General features: G+C 38.7%; 1 protein-coding gene across 34 annotated transcripts in view; it reads right to left on the bottom strand.

The window, feature by feature from the left end:
* Positions 1 to 18106, bottom strand: part of PDE1A (phosphodiesterase 1A) — a 391847-nt gene that overhangs the window by 20155 nt on the left and 353586 nt on the right. For 6 of the 34 annotated variants that reach the window (XM_054678807.2, XM_009443670.5, XM_009443671.5 and 3 more), the window contains one exon: positions 13033 to 13116. The exons of 8 other annotated variants lie outside the window; for them this stretch is intronic. In XM_054678807.2, the coding sequence (XP_054534782.1) occupies positions 13033 to 13116 (84 nt within the window). 34 annotated transcript variants of the gene reach the window in all.

The following is an 18106-nucleotide window of genomic DNA, read 5'->3' on the forward strand; positions in this document are numbered from 1 at the left end:
TCGTCTTGCTCAGCTTTTTCTTTTGGCCTCTCTGTCTCTCTCTTCCTGAGTAGACACCTTTTTATCCTTTGCCCTTGGACACCAGACTCCAGGTTCTTTGACCCTTAAACTCTGAGATGCAGTAGCCACCTCCTGGGGCACTCTAAGGCCGTTGGCCTCAGATTGGGGCTGCATTCTTGGCCTCCTTGGTTTTGAGGCTTTCAGACTGAGATGGTCACACTACCGGCTTCTCTCAAAGCCATGCTACAAACTGCTTCTTCATCTTGCAGACGGCCTATCGTGGTGAGACTTTGCCTTTGTGACAGTGTGAGCCAATTTTCCCCAATAAATTCCCTTTCATGTATATTCTATTGGTTCTGTCCCCCTGGAGAACCCTAATACAGACACTGATGCCAGGAATGGTTCTAGAGGAACAGTATTTTTAAAAGGAATTTCCTTAATTGGTTTTGGGATTTCTGGAACTGACTCTATAAGCTGATTAAACCTAAATAGTCTTTGGCGTGAACTGTTTATAGAGATACACAAAATAAAGGCACTTGATGCTTCTAATTCACCACTTTCAGGAGGGAAGGAGTTCAGTGACTCTATGCATACCTTCAAACTCTGGTGGGAAACCAAGGAATGATAATGAAGTTAGTTGGGTGCTCTTAATATCACTGGACAAAGTGAGGAAAGAAAAAGATGAGCTCAGGGATTCCAACTCCCAGCTCCAGATGCATATACATACCCTAAAAGTTTCTAAGTGTGTCCTGAGGGAGAATCTCCTCTTCTTTAGCCATGGGACTTAAACTGCTGAAAATCAAACACAAGCCTTCAGCATCCATCGGCTGAGTTACAAAGAAAGGTGAACTCTCAGCCTTTACTGGTATCTAGTGTTAAAGTGAGGACATTGGTTGGGGAAAAAAAAATGGAATTATCTAAATGGGGATGGAGATGTGTGGGATGATCCTGATGGAGCTGGGGGCATTGAGCTCGTAAATTCTGAAGAGTATTTTTTGCCAAGGTGACTGTCCTCTCCACCTCCAGAGGCAGTGGCACCCCCACCCACAATGGTATCTCTTTTCCACCCCTCTCTGGGATTAACTGCATTGTCAGAAAAAAGAGTAATGGTCTCCCCTGCAGCAGTTGCTAGGCAAGACAATGCTGATTCTCCTTGAGACCCACCCCTACTACCCCTCTTTGCTTCTAAACCTGTAACTAGACTGAAATCCCAGAGGGGAGGTTCAGAGTGTGACCCACAAGGAGGTGCGCTATACTCCAAAAGAACTACTTGAGTGTTCTAATTGATACCAGCAGAAATCCAAGAAACATGCGTGGGAATGGATATTAAGGATGTGGGATTATGGTGGAAGAAACAAAGAATAAGGTCAAATTTATTGATATGAGCCCACTAAGCTTATATTCTGCATTTAATATTGAAGCTCAAGGAGTGAAAAAAGGCACTGTAAGTTTATTTGGCTGACTGGCTGAAACATGGATCAAAAAATAGACCACCCCATGAGTGAGCTGGGGATGCCTGATCTACCTTGGTTTCATTTAGAGGAGGGAATTAAAAGGCTTAAGGAAATTGGAATGATACAGTGGACTTGTCACATAAAACCTACTCCCCCACACTGCGAGGGTCCAGAAGATACACCTTTCACTAATATTTTAAGAAATAAATTTGTGAGGGGAGCACCAGCATCCTTAAAGATCTCTGTGATTGCTCTTCTCTGCATTCCAGAACTTACAGTGGGAACTACAATCACTCAATTAGAAAACAAATGCAATGGGAATAATTGGATCCCTGGGTGGCAGGGGCCAAGCGATGGCACTCAAATGTCAAAGGCAAGGTGGGCGTAGTTACTGGAATTAACAGCAGAGGCAAAGCAACAATCAGAATAATCTGACTTGTGTAGACCTCCAGCATTGGCTAATTAATCATGATGTTCCTAGAAGTAAAATAGATGGGAAGCTTACTATGCTCTTACTTGAACTGTAGAAGCACAAAATTTCTGGGTCAAGTGAAGAAAAGTCTAACTCAAATCATGACAACAGGGAATCACTGCCCCTCCATCAATTTCTAGACTTGAGCCAGTTTACAGACCCAGAGCCCTTTAAGTGAAGGGGAGACCAGGTCCTGTTGAGGAAAGACTCTGGTGCACTACATAAAATTTATACTGTTAATCTTTCTCTTATACTTCCCCAAAGGGACCTCTGGCCTTGTATCAGGGAAAGGAAAATAATCAGACTTTTCAGGGATGACTGGCCACTGGCTCTGAACTGACACTGATTCCAAGAGACTGAAAACATCACTGTGGCCCTCCAGTTATAGTAGAGGTTAGGGGAGTCAGGTGATTCATGGAGCTTTAGCTCAGGTCCAGTGGTCCCCGAACCCATAAGGTAGTTATTTCCCCAGTTCAAAATGCATTATTGGAATAGACAGACTTAGCAGCAGGCAGAATCCCCACATCTGTTCCCTAACTAGTGGGTGAAGATTATTATGACAGGAAAGGCCAAATGAAAGCTATTAGAACTGCCTGTACCTAAGACAATAGTAAATAGAAAACAAGGTAGCATTCTTGAAGGGTTTGCAGAGACTAGTGCAACCATCAAGGACTTGACAGATGCAGAGGTGGTGATTTTCACCATGTCCCCATTCAACTCTCCTATTTGACTTGTACAGAAGACAGATGGATCCTGGAGAATGGCAATGGCTTATTGTAAGCTTACCCAAGTGGTGACTCTAATTGCAACTGCTACACCCAATGTAGTTTCATTCTTGAACACATTAACACATCTGGTGCCTGTTATGCAGCTTTAGTTCTGGTAAATGATTTTTCTTCATACCTGTCCATAAGGCCCACCAGAAGCAATTTGATTCACTGGCAAGGCCAGCAATATACCTTTGCCCTCCTACCTCAGGGGTATACCAACCCTTCAGCCCTATGTCATAATCTATTTTGCAGGGATCTTGATTGCTTTTCCCTTCCACAAGATATCACCCTGTTCACTTCATTGATGATATTATGTTAATTGGACCTAGTGAGCAAGAAGTAACAACCACTGTGGATTTATTGGCAAGACATGTGCATTGTCAGGGGGCAGGAAATAAATCCAACTAAACTTCAGGGGCCTTCTATTTCAGTGAAATTTCTAAGGGTCCAGTGGTGCAGGGCCTGTCAAGATAACCCTTCTAAAGTAAAGAGTTGTTGGCATCTGGCCCCTCCTATAACTGAGAAAGAAGCACAATTCCTAGTAGACCTATTTGGATTATAAAGGCGACATATTTGGGTGTGTTACCCTAGCCCATTTACTGGGTGACACAAAAAACTGCTAGTTATGAGTGGGGCACAGAACAGGAAAAGACTCTGCAACAAGTCCAGGCTGCTATGCAAGCTGCTCTGCCACTTGGGCCATGTGACCCAAGAGCTCCAATGGTCCTTGCTGTATCAGTGGCAGATAGGTATGCTGTTTGGAGTCTTTGGCAGGGCCCTACAGGTGAATCACAATAGAGGTCTTTAGGATTCTGGAATGAGGCCTGGCATCATCTGCAGATAACTACTCTCCTTTTGCGAGGTAGCTCTTGACCTGCTACTAGGCCTTAGTAAAAGCTGAATGCTTGGCCTTGGGCCAGCAAATTACCATGTGACCTAAACTACCTACCATTAACTGGGTGTTATTTGGCCCATTAAGCCATAAAGTTGGGGAGACACAGCAGTATTCTATCGTCACATGGTAGTGGTATACACATGATCGGGCTGAAGCAGGTCCTGAAGGCACAAGTAAGTTACATGAAGTAGCCCAAATGCCCATAGTCCTCACTCCTTCTACACTGCCTCCTCTCTCCCAGTTTGTACTATGCCTTCATGGGGAGTTCCCTACAATCAGTTGACAGAGGACAAGAATACATGGTCCAGTGGTTTGGCTGGATGGTCAAGGACTTGGAAGGTACATAATTGGAATATTGATAACACAGAAATTTGGGGAAGAGTTATGTGTATAGACCTCTCTGAGTGGGCAAAAAATGTAAAAATATTTGTGTTCCATATGAATACTCACCAAAAGGTGACCTCAGCAGAGGAGGGTGTTAATAATCAAGTGAATAAGATGACCCATTCTGTGGATACCAGTCAGCCTCCTCCTCAGCTACCATTGTCATTGCCCAGTGAACTCATGAACAAAGTGACCATGGTGGTAGGGATAGAGGTGATTCATGGGCTCAGCAACATGGGCTTCCACTCACCAAGAGTGATCTGGCTACTGCCTCACCATAGACTGAGCACTCACAGACCAATAGTGAGCACTCAGAGACCAACAGTGAGCCCTAATATGGCACCATTCCCCAGGGCAGATTGATTCCATTAGACTACTTCCATCACAGAAGGGGCAGCATTTTGTCCTTACTGGCATAGACACTTACTATGGATATGGATTTGTCTTCCCTGCATACAATGCTATTGCCAAAACTACCATCTGTAGACTTATGTAATGACTTATTCACTGCCATCCTATTCCACATAGCATTGTTTCTGACCCAGAACTCACTTCACAGGGAAAAAGTGCAGCAATCAGCTCATGCTCATAGAATTCACTGGTCTTAGCATGTTTCCCATTATCCTGAAGAAGCTGGCTTCTACAGTACCAGCTAGGTGACAATATTTTACAGGGCTGAGATAGATTTCTCCAGAAGGTTGTATATGTTCTGAATCAGCATCCAATATATGGTACTGTTTCTCCCATAGCCAGGAGTCATAGGTCCGGGAATCAATAGGTAGAAATGGAAGTGGAACTACTTACCATCACCTCTAGTGACCCACTAGCAAAATTTTTTCTCACTGTTTCTGCAACATTATGTTCTTCTGGCCTAGTTCTGCAGGGAACTTTGTTTCAGAGGGAGGCATGCTTCTACTAGGAGACATAAAAATGATTCAACTGAACTGGGAATTAAAACTGTGACTCGGCTGCTTAGGGTTCCTTATGATTCTTGAGTCAACAGGCTAAAAAGGGAGTTAGGGTGTTGGCTAGGGCGATTGATTGGCCCACTGCTCCACAATGGAGATAAAGAATAGTATTTCTGGAATACAGAAGGTTCCTTAGAGCAACTGTTAGTATTACCCTGTCCTGTGATGAAGGTCAATGGGAAACTACAACCACTCAATATAGGCTGGACTATGAATTGCCCAGACTCTTCAGGAATGAAGGTTTGGGTCACCTTGCCAGGCAAAGAACCATGACCAGCTGAGGTGCTTACTGAAGGCAATACAGAATACAGAATGGGTAGTAGAAGACATGTATAAATACCATATACAGCCATGTGGCCAGATACAGAAATGAGGATTGTAATTTTTATAAGTATTTCCTATTTTGTTAAGAATACATTTGTATGTATATTAACATGTCTTAAGCAAGTATCTTTGTTTTCTCTTTTCCCTTTATCATGTAACATAAGATTTATTGACTTAATATCAGCATTTGAATATTGTTAATTTTATATCAGATTTGAGTTGCAGGAGATCAGAAGAGTAAACAACACTCATGAACTTTATCCTTTCTTCTGAGGATGGGATTAGTACATGTTGGCTTGTAAACAGGATAGTTTTACCATGTTGGACAGAATTATGACCTTTTTATAGTCTTCATCTGGAGATTAGGTATGGTTTAAAGAGGTGCATAATGGGTGCCAAGCTGGCAAGGGGTAGACTTGTGATGGGTAATTTTAGGTACAAACTTGACTGGATTGAGGGATGCCTAGATGGCTGGTGAAGCATTGTTTTGGGGTGTGCCTAGGTGACTGTTTCCAGAGAAGATTAACCCATGAGTCAGTGGGCTGAGAGAGAAAAAGACCTACCCTGAATATGGGCGGGCACCATCCAATCAGCTGGGGGAGCAGCTGGGACAAAGCAGGTAGAAAAAGGGAGACACTCAGCTTGCTCTGGCTTTCTCTCTTTCCCTTTCTGAGTAGGAAACTTCCATCACAGAAGGGGCTGTTTATCCTCCTTCCCTTGGACATTCAGCTCCAGGTTCTCAGCCTTTGGACCCTGAGACTTGTACAAACAGCCTCCCGGGAAGGGGGTGGTCTAAGGCCTTTGGCCTCAGGCTGGGGCTCCACTGTTCACTTTCCTGGTTTCTCGGCTTTTGCATTTGGACTGAGCCAAGCCACCAGCTTTTCTGGCTCTCCAGCTTGCAGATGGCCCATCATGGGACTTTGCCTTTGTGACTGCATGAGGCAATTCTCCCTAATAAATTTCATTTCACATGTATTTCTTATTGTTTCTGTTCCTCTCGAGAACCTTGACTAATCTGATGATATTTTATAGCCAAGTTTTCCACCTCCTGTGAGAAGGCAAGGCGAGATAGATGAAATAAATATACTTATTTGTGAAAATACATTATTCAATACTGGACATCAGCCATTCTTAGCTAATTAATTATTGGAGTGCTTCCACTAGTCTAGCAGAGTTAACTATTAAGTAAACTGATAACAGTAAAAGATGATGTAGGAAAGCAGCTCTTAAAAACCAGACTTTTTCCAAAAAGAAATAACTTAGCTAATCTTAAACTGAATTATGTAGGAAACAAGTCAATTTCAAATCCAACAAAAACAGTACAGTAAACCGTTTATGTTCTGAGAGACCAAAATAAATACCCACTTATTAACTAAGATGAACACTAAGGTTAAGGAAACAAAAGTTACTTCCAGGTTGAGTGTTGAGAGCTTGACTGTCATGGAAACTTCCTAAATTCCTACGGCTATAAGAAAAACCACATTCTTGGTAAACTCCCTAACAATAGGAGATATCAGAAAAATTGCAGACCCTTCCTAACTGATTTATAGCCCACACCACTACAACTTTAAGAAGACTCAGGGCCAATCTTACAAACATTCTTTACTGAGAAGTAACTAAAGATCTCAAGCCAGTTTTGGCCAGCTTACAGAGACTGTCCACAAACTTTGTATCCTATGTTTCTTTAAAAGAAAGAGCCAAATTCCTCCTCATTTTAATGCTAAATCCCCACCCCAAAATGAACATGGGATGTACATTACATATATGTTTACCCATTAGGCATGTGCTTGACTCTGCTCATAAATATGTATAGCTTTTTCCCCAAACCTACTAAATATGTATGCCTCTATTGTGTAATAGACTCTGTGAGGCATAAAAACCCAACTACCCTTTCCCGCTTCGAAGAGAGCATCTTTGGTACACACTGAAGACTGTCTCTTCCCAGTTGCAAACTGATATTGCCAGTAAAACTCACCTTTCTACTATTTGGACAACCTGGTGGGTTTTTGGATGATACATTTCATCCCTGCCATTCACTCTCACTATAATATAAACATGTTTTCAAAGATATCTATCCCTTAGGACAAATGGTAGAATTAATGTAAAAGATAATTTTTTTTTTAATTTGCACTACCTTTTTGACGTTTTAGAAAAGGGACAATCTAAGGTGAAAACAGGTGGACCAAGCTTTATTATAGAAATGACAAAATTAGCAATTAGCTGCTCAAAGAAAATTTATTGGCACTCAGTAAAGACAAATGCCACAAAATGCCATTGAAACAGATATCTGAAAGCACAAGGTGCTGATGTAGCCACTAGATGAATCTGTTCGGTAGCAGTTGAGCCCGGTGAATTAAGGAGTTTACAGCTGTTATTTATGTGGCTCATGATGCTTATTGAGCAATCTGCAAAAATAGATTCCCTGTCTCACACAGGACAGGGTAGATTTCCAGCAAGCATAATCAAAATCTCCAAGTCTTTTGGTCAAATTAGAGCTGCCACCATGCACGAGGTTTTACTTAAAGGTGTTTACTGATGGATAAACTCACACTTCTGTGAACTGGTTCTTGCTTCTGAAAAAAAAAAAAGCGTACTTATTTTAATAATTTAGAGAAAATGCTGTAAAGAAGTTATGAAAAAAATGTAATTCTCATTTATAATCAGCCATGATTGTAAAAAATTACTGTGGTAAAATTATGAAGAGAAACATAATTGGCATATTTTCCTTAATTTTTAATATACTTTGCTTTTGCTATTGAAACTTTTGTGATTCTTGTATTCATCAGTGGTGATCTTAAGATGATTCATTTTTCTTTATAACTCAACTTATTTTTTACTCTACTTGAATTGTTTCCTGGATTCCTATGGAGTCCAACTCTAGTTGTTATCAACTAGAGCAGACACTCTCAGAATCTAATGAGAGATTATCTTGAAACCTATTAATATTGTCTGCTAACAAATAGTATGCAATGCAAATATTTGGATGTAGAATTTTATTATGTAAAGAAATGATATTCTGTGATTTATTTTCAAAATAAAAAAGAATAAAATCATGTTTCCTTTTCCTTTATCCACAGAAAATATCTTTCTCTTATTAAAAAATGTTGAAATATGCTAACAACAACAACAAAATTTCTGATTGAATTACAGACCTGGAAGGGCTAATGCTGTCACATAGGTTATAACATGATTTTCAGGTGGAATTGTGCTCTATCATTCCTCAATCTCCTGAAATGGCATCAAGGAAATTATTAAGTCTTGTGTGCATGTGTGTGTAAGTGTATGTGTGTGTATATCTGACAAGTTATAATCATGCCCAATATAATGCTATTTTTTGTAATTTAATATAAATGTCATAAATAATTTCTTTAACTCATAAGCATTTGGTAAACTCATAAGCATTAAGATGAACTATAGAAGGACAATTTTGGCCTCATGTGGGTTTTAGAACAATTCTAAACTCATTGAAATTAGGTTTCTTCTCTTTACTATTTACCAGACTTTACATTGATTCCATCTCCAGTTTAGTAGAGTTATGGAAATACAGTTTTAAGGAAAGAATATTGTACATTGAAAAAAACATACTGAAACATAAATGCTGAAAGTTATACCATAAGAATTAGTTATATTTATTTATTTGCACACATATGTGGCATGGATTTTGTATATCAACACAATAAATGTCATAAGCTCTGAGTGATACAACTAAAATAATAGTAAAGGCAGTATTGGCTAAAATTGTTGATCATAACAATGAGATATGACACACAGAAAGAAAAAAAATCTATAATACTCAATAAGGACCATCTGCTAGGGTTCCTGTTAAACAAATGGGAGGGAAAAAACGCATACCTTGGATGAAGGGGATTGGTGGAATCTTCTGGAAATAACTTCTAATATCCTGACTGTATCTAACTATGAGTAAACATCTAAGAGTTACTCCAAGACAGATGAGCTTCACAGACCACCCCTACTTTCAAATTTAGTAAAGAGTACATCATCTGATAACTCATCTTCCTACCAACCCAGATCCTTTCTTGTCCTAGTCCTGCCCCCCTTGGGAAAACATTTTATCATCACCAAGCCAGCTAATAATCTCCATGGGAATGCAGGCATGCTCCCTCTACCTTCCTTCTTACTTTTGTTGTCCATGCAAATACAGTGGATAGGAGACACACACACACACACACACACACACACACACACACACACACACACTCTCCCTCTCCCTCTCTCTCTTTCTCTTTCATACACACACACACACACACACACACTCACACACACAATATTACTTAAAATATCCTTAAGTTCTGCTGCTGTCAGAATCCTTCCATCAGTAGATTTTGAGCACACTTTTTGCTCTGGAGGGAAGTTTAGAGAATTTAACTAAACCAACCCATCATAATTAACTTCTAGAACATGATACAGGTTACTGGTTTTGAATTTGGGCAAAATAGATGAAAAGCCCCGCCTTTTCAAAAATTAGTTTTGTGACGTTAGACAAATAATTTAGTTTCTCTGAGTGAGCTTCACTTTTGTCAGACTAAAATTCTTTCCTTGTAGAGTTAGCTGTAATTTTTTTTGTATAGATGGTCAATGATAAATGACCATCTATACAAAATGATAAAATGATAAAAAATGAAATGATAAAGTGAAATGATAAAAAATTTCACTCCCAAATTCATAACTTTCAACATTTAAAAATAAAAATATCTGTGAGATATAACTAATCTTATGAGCACATTTGTAAGCTCATTGGATAAATTGTGCTAAGATTAAACAGAAGTAGATCTGATGAAGCAATTATGCTAGTCTTTGGGGTAAGGTTTCACAGGAAATTCTTTCCTCTTTCTGTCTGTACTCCTACCGCATAGCTATACCATATAATTTTCTGTGTGCTATATGAAACCGTGAAAAGAAATGAGAAAGTTAGATTCATTTGTAATACATGTATACACCTGTGATGCTGGAGACTTACTTCGCTGCCTTAGACCTAAGTTCTCACCTTGGATTTAGATATGATAATATCTAAATTGTAGGGTTATTTGTCTGACTAAACAGGATAGTGCTTGTAATAAAACTCAGTGTATTTTCTGGAACATAAAGATGTAGTTAGTAGAATATGAATCTACATTTGATTTGGCATTAATACCAACATAATTACAAAGATCATTTACCATACCTAATGCAAAATATTGCATCTTAAGATGTTTCAAATATAAACAATATATAAAGTTTAATTAGTGAACTATGATAATATATTAAAATACTATGTTAATCATAAGGCAAATTTGATCTTTTAATAATGTTAATACTTTCCCACCAATTTTAAATGTTGCTCTTACTTCTAGTGAAAAACACTTCTAGTTTTGTTTTTAAATTTTTAAACCAGTGATATAAAACATATTCCCATTTTTTTGTTTCCTACTGAGAAAATGTATGAGCTTTTCTAGCAAAAACATAATTTAAATAAACCGTAAAATGTTAAAAATATAAGCAACCATCTAACTCAGTAACTCGTGATATTTTCTAATTACAAATGTAGGTCATAGGTACAGTGATTAAGATTTTGAAAAATGTCCTGAGGGTAATGAGGAAATTAAATTTTTATAGGAATTCTAATGAAATTGAAAATAACAGACAAACCATGATCAACCCAGACAATATGCAGTATTGCATATTATGTATGGTACATGATTTTTGTTTGAAGAACTATAGATGTCATTTTAGGGAAACCATCAGGCTTTTGCTTTGTTGAATTGATTAATCTTTTGACCAGAACTAAATTGTTCTGAAAAATTGGGAGTATTTTAGAAGCAGAATGAGAAGAGAGATGGATAGAGACCTGGAATCAAGAGGAACGGAAGCCTATAGGTTTTGGAGAGAGAGGAGATGAGTGGTAACAAAAGAAGGGATTTCTGTTCTTCAAGGTGTAAGGTTAAGACAACAGAGCTTCCAATAATTTGGAAGTACTTTCAGTACTTGGAGCGGGGCTAATTATTGGGGGTATATAACAAAGTCTTGAGTTTGTCCTTGGTGTGAGCATTACACATGAACCCAGTCAAATTCTGGTCACACATCAAACTCCTACTAGATGAGAGCGGCAATAGAATGAGAGAACTGTCTCTGAGAGCTGTACCATACCTTGTACCCAAAGACTTAGCTTACTCTGCCCCATCATCTCTGTTCGACAGTGCAACATCCAACCCAATACTCCCTTCCCCATTATTACCTCTACTTCCCAAATTTCCACACTTCCTGTCCCAGAGTTTTCAGAAGCCACAAAACTCCCATGAACTCTTGCATGCATTACTTATATTGCAAAGTACAATTAGAGCAAGTGACTAGGTTTGAGGTATCAGAAAACATTGCAAATGCAGACATAAAACATGAGGAGAAACTTTTGGGGAACAACCCTTACATTTAGTTTGCCCTTTTGTGATTTATCAGATTTTTAAGGTCATTTAGCTAACAAACAAAAACATACTACAAAATAGTGGGTAATACTATTTCATTTATGTGGACTCACCATTAATATCAGACTTCCACAAAGTGGAGCAAACTTTCTTCTAATCAACACTGACAGAGCTCTTACCTAGCCCTGAGTAGGAGACACCAGAAATCTGATGCTGAACAGCCCATGAGTTCTGCTCTCAAGAAAAAAAGATGATAGGCATTTGTTTGCACTGGTACATAGGGGGTCTCTGTAAATATTTTTGTAATGACTTAATTAGTGGTTCTCAACCTTTTATCAAAATCCATAGTTTTTACATGTGTAACATACTCCAATCATATCTCATAATACACAGTGGTTCTCATTGCATAGAGAAATGGTGCACACACCCAAAGCAGAATGCCAGAACCTCGATAAGGCATGTGTAGTTAAATGTCCTCTCCACCTCCACTCTTACTGGAACTCTAATTTGGGTAGGCCTCCTGCAAATGCATTTCTCACTTCTTATTTTGAGAATGCAAGGTAGAATATGATAAGCAGTCTAACTACACTACAGTATGAAAGAGACAGCTATGTTTATAAAACTAAATGATAGGCTTCTTGGAGAAGATGGCATTTTAATTGAATCTTGGAAGACAGGTAGGATTTTAATAAGCAGAATGGAGGAGAAGGCCCAGGAAGAGCATTCTATGAGGAGGGAAGAATAAAACCAAAGGTAGAGAGATAGGAAAACATAGGCGTAGCTAGACTTCAAGTTGTGTGAAGAGTAACCTTAAGTTCCAGGACCAGTCATGACCTTGTCCACTGATCTTCCCAGAAGTAGAGAGCAAACATTCCAGGGTACAACAGTATGAACCAAGATCTAGATATCATGTGGGATAGACACAATGGAACTATCCCATCCCTAGGTGGATATAACTACAAAGGTTCCCATTGCCATTTCCTGACTTCAGCCTGCCAAGGTGAAGCTGGCTCAGATTTAGATCTGTACTTGGCTTGTCCTGACCATGAGCTGGTATTTCCTGCTCTTCCCCTACATGTCCTGTTGCACTGATTTAAATGCACAAAAGTGTTCTACCTAGACCTTCCTCTGTGAACTGGAGAAAGGGCATGTTGAACTTTAAAAAAATCAAGTAGTCCAGATGATGCTGATAGGCTGCCCAGGTTGAAAACTTTTGATTATACCTTTGTAATAAAGGAATGAGTGAATGAATGGATAACACACAAGCACACACCATTCAAACAATTATTTAAGCTCTTCTAGGGTTAAGTGACTCTGAATATCACTTCTTAGAACTTCATGATTCTTACCTTCTGAAAGTTCCACTCTATCAAATGCATACTCCTGCTCTATAGTACTGCTAACATGATGTAGAACATGATCTGAAGACAAAGCTGAAGAGGTTAAATTGGAAATAGGAACAATAAAGGAAATATATAATATAATAATTTAATTTACTAATAATTTAAAATATATAAAATTACTAACATGATCTCATTTAAACTTCTAATTACATTTTGAACCATAATTAGAGAGAGAATGATAGCAAGCTCTAGTTTTTATTTCTGAAAGACTTTGTTTTCCTCTGTTTGATTATTTGTCCCTTTTGAAATCTAAAATGTACATGTATATTCTCTCAGAATTGCTTAGGATTCAGTCCTGGGAACTTAGAAGTTATAATGTAAAGTGAACTGTGCTTTACATGAAGGGTTTTGATTGAATTAAAAAGATAGTGGAAAGGAATAGCAAATATTTTAAGAACACATACCTTATAAATACAACTTTTCAAAGTAATTCAATACAAAGTAACATTGACATGTTTTCGTTACTTTCAAAAAATCAATTTTTACTTTCTCTAAGCAACAGATGTGGAAGAGTGAGGCCCACTGGTGAGTACTAATAGGCATTGCTGGCAAATAAAAACATGTGCTCAGAAAGCTCACAGAGACCTGTGAGATAAAACTACAGATAAATACCACAGGGGAATGTAGGTCTTTGAGAGTCACTGCTCTGTAACTAGTTGGGGTGGGGTGCCAAGGCTAACACTGCTATTCATTCTCCCTGAGCAGCTTGTTATCTAGCAGTCCTAAAGGTGATTTGAAAATATTCACTGAAAAAGCCTCTCTAAGTGTCCACAGAATCAGAGCTTGGGAATGGAGCCTGAAGCCATTCAGCCTTATTTCCTGATGACGTCCATGGACGCAGACCTAGGTTTTTCACAGAGAGGCAAAGGAGGAATATAAAGGTGGTACTCAGATTGATTACTTATTTATTGTTCCAATAACAACTTTTTCACATGCTCTGAAACCAAAAGGAAGACTTGGCTTGATTCAAACTGTGATACTTTTCAGAAGGAGCAAGAGAAACTCTGAGAGTCAATCAGGGGAGGGTAAAACAACTGTTTGTTGCATTTATTTTTAAAGTTCTCTGCATTACACACTGAACAAAAAGAAGGGCAAATTCACTATTCCTACTCTGTTACAGTCCTCAAGTTTTTAAGCTGGCTTGTATAATCCTTTAAGTATTTTCTGGGAAGAAATAGTTTAAATAATTCAATTAACACCTTAAGATAGTCCTACACGTTGCATAAAACAGAACAGGTTATCTCATTTGTTTTTTATTTATTTTATTTTATTTTATTTTTATTATACTTTAAGTTCTGGGATACATGTGCAGAATGTGTAGGTTTGTTACAGAGGTATACACATGCCGTGGGGGTTTGCTGCACCCATCAACCCGTCATCTACATTAGATATTTCTCCTAATGCTATTCCTCCCCTAGCCCCCCACCCTCTGACAGGCCCTGGCGTGTGATGTTCCCTTCCCTGTGTCCATGTGTTCTCATTATTCAAGTCCCACTTATAAATAAGAACATGCTGTATTTGGTTTTCTGTTCCTGTGTTAGTTTGCTGAGAATAATGGTTTCCAGCTTCATCCATGTCCCTGCCAAGGACATGAACTCATCCTTTTTAATGGCTGCATAGTATTCCATGGTGTATATATGCCACATTTTCTTTATCCAGTCTATCATTGGTGAGCATTTGGGTTGGTTCCAAGTCTTTGCTATTGTGAACAGTGCTGCAATAAACATACGTGTGTATGTATATTTATAGTAGAATGATTTATAATCCTTTGGGTACATACCCAGTAATGGGAATGCTGGGTCAAATGGTGTTTCTAGTTCTAGATCCTTAAGGAATTGCCACACAGTCTTCCACAATGGTTGAACTAATTTACCCTCCCACCAACAGTGTAAAAGCATTCCTATTTCTCCACATCCTCTCCAGTATCTGTTATTTCCTGACTTTTTAATGATCACCATTCTAACTGGTGTGAGATGGTGTCTCATTGTGGTTTTGGTTTGTGTTTCTCTAATGACCAGTGATGATGAGCATTTTTTCATATGTTTGTTGGCCACATAAATGTCTTCCTTTGAAGTGTCTGTTCATATCCTTCACCCACTTTTTGATGGGGTTGTTTGTTTTTTTCTTGTAAATTTGTTTAAGTTCTTTGTAGATTCTGGATATTAACCCTTTGTCAGATGGATAGAGTGCAAAAATTTTCTCCCATTCTGTAGGTTGTCTGTTCAGTCTGATGATAGTTTCTTTTGATGATAGTTTCTTTGCTGTGCAGAAGCTCTTTAGTTTTGTATAAAGTGTAAGGAAGGGGTCCAGTTTCAGTTTTCTGCATATGGCTAGCCAGTTTTCCCAACACCATTTATCTATTTATTTCTTATTATTATTTTTTTTTTTGCCAGGAACACTGAATCTTTTTTTTTTCTTTTTTTTATTATTATACTTTAAGTTTTAGGGTACATGTGCACATTGTGCAGGTTAGTTACATATGTATACATGTGCCATGCTGGTGCGCTGCACCCACTAACTCGTCATCTAGCATTAGGTATATCTCCCAATGCTATCCCTCCCACCTCCCCCCACCCCACAACAGTCCCCGGAGTGTGATGTTCCCCTTCCTGTGTCCATGTGTTCTCATTGTTCAATTCCCACCTATGAGTGAGAATATGCGGTGTTTGGTTTTTTGTTCTTGCGATAGTTTACTGAGAATGATGATTTTCGATTTCATCCATGTCCCTACAAAGGACATGAACTCATCATTTTTTATGGCTGCATAGTATTCCATGGTGTATATGTGCCACATTTTCTTAATCCAGTCTATCATTGTTGGACATTTGGGTTGGTTCCAAGTCTTTGCTATTGTGAATAATGCCGCAATAAACATACGTGTGCATGTGTCTTTATAGCAGCATGATTTATAGTCCTTTGGGTATATACCCAGTCATGGGATGGCTGGGTCAAATGGTATTTCCAGTTCTAGATCCCTGAGGAATCGCCACACTGACTTCCACAATGGTTGAACTAGTTTACAGTCCCACCAACAGTGTTAAAGTGTTCTTATTTCTCCACATCCTCTCCAGCACCTGTTGTTTCCTGACTTTTTAATGATTGCCATTCTAACTGGTGTGAGATGGTATCTCATTGTGGTTTTGATTTGCATTTCTCTGATGGCCAGTGATGGTGAGCATTTTTTCATGTGTTTTTTGGCTGCATAAATGTCTTCTTTTGAGAAGTGTCTGTTCATGTCCTTTGCCCACTTTTTGATGGGGTTGTTTGTTTTTTTCTTGTAAATTTGTTTGAGTTCATTGTAGATTCTGGATATTAGCCCTTTGTCAGATGAGTAGGTTGCGAAAATTTTCTCCCATTTTGTAGGTTGCCTGTTCACTCTGATGGTAGTTTCTTTTGCTGTGCAGAAGCTCTTTAGTTTAATTAGATCCCATTTGTCAATTTTGTCTTTTGTTGCCATTGCTTTTGGTGTTTTACACATGAAGTCCTTGCCCATGCCTATGTCCTGAATGGTAATGCCTAGGTTTTCTTCTAGGCTTTTTATGGTTTTACGTCTAACGTTTAAGTCTTTAATCCATCTGGAATTGATTTTTGTATAAGGTGTAAGGAAAGGATCCAGTTTCAGCTTTCTACATATGGCTAGCCAGTTTTCCCAGCACCATTTATTAAATAGGGAATCCTTTCCCCATTTCTTGTTTTTGCCAGGTTTGTCAAAGATCAGATAGTTGTAGATAAGCGGCATTATTTCTGAGGGCTGTGTTCTGTTCCATTGATCTATATCTCTGTTTTGGTACCAGTACCATTGCTGTTTTGGTTACTGTAGCCTTGTAGTATAGTTGGAAGTCAGGTAGTGTGATGCCTCCAGCTTTGTTCTTTTGGCTTAGGATTGACTTGGCGATGCGGGCTCTTTTTTGGTTCCATGTGAACTTTAAAGTAGTTTTTTCCAATTCTGTGAAGAAAGTCATTGGTAGCTTGATGGGGATGGCATTGAATCTGTAAATTACCTTGGGCAGTATGGCCATTTTCATGATATTGATTCTTCCTACCCATGAGCATGGAATGTTCTTCCATTTGTTTGTATCCTCTTTTATTTCCTTGAGCAGTGGTCTGTAGTTCTCCCTGAAGAGGTCCTTCACATCCGTTGTAAGTTGGATTCCTAGGTATTTTATTCTCTTTGAAGCAATTGTGAATGGGAGTTCACTCATGATTTGGCTCTCTGTCTGTTGTTGGTGTATAAGAATGCTTGTGATTTTTGTACATTGATTTTGTATCCTGAGACTTTGCTGAAGTTGCTTATGAGCTTAAGGAGATTTTGGGCTGAGACCATGGGGTTTTCTAGATATACAATCATGTCGTCTGCAAACAGGGACAATTTGACTTCCTCTTTTCCTAATTGAATACCCTTTATTTCCTTCTCCTGCCTAATTGCCCTGGCCAGAACTTCCAACACTATGTTGAATAGGAGTGGTGAGAGAGGGCATCCCTGTCTTGTGCCAGTTTTGAAAGGGAATGCTTCCAGTTTTTGCCCATTGAGTATGATATTGGCTGTGGGTTTGTCATAGATAGCTCTTATTATTTTGAAATACGTCCCATCAATACCTAATTTATTGAGAGTTTTTAGCATGAAGGGTTGTTGAATTTTGTCAAAGGCTTTTTCTGCATCTATTGAGATAATCATGTGGTTTTTGTCTTTGGCTCTGTTTATATGCTGGATTACATTTATTGATTTGCGTATATTGAACCAGCCTTGCATCCCAGGGATGAAGCCCACTTGATCATGCTGGATAAGCTTTTTGATGTGCTGCTGGATTCGTTTTGCCAGTATTTTCTTGAGGATTTTTGCATCAATGTTCATCAAGGATATTGGTCTAAAATTCTCTTTTTTTGTTGTGTCTCTGCCTGGCTTTGGTATCAGAATGATGCTAGCCTCATAAAATGAGTTAGGGAGGATTCCCTCTTTTTCTATTGATTGGAATAGTTTCGGAAGGAATGGTACCAGTTTCTTCTTGTACCTCTGGTAGAA

Source organism: Pan troglodytes, chromosome 13 (genome assembly GCF_028858775.2).
Source record: "Pan troglodytes isolate AG18354 chromosome 13, NHGRI_mPanTro3-v2.0_pri, whole genome shotgun sequence".
Taxonomy (NCBI): Eukaryota; Metazoa; Chordata; class Mammalia; order Primates; family Hominidae; genus Pan; species Pan troglodytes.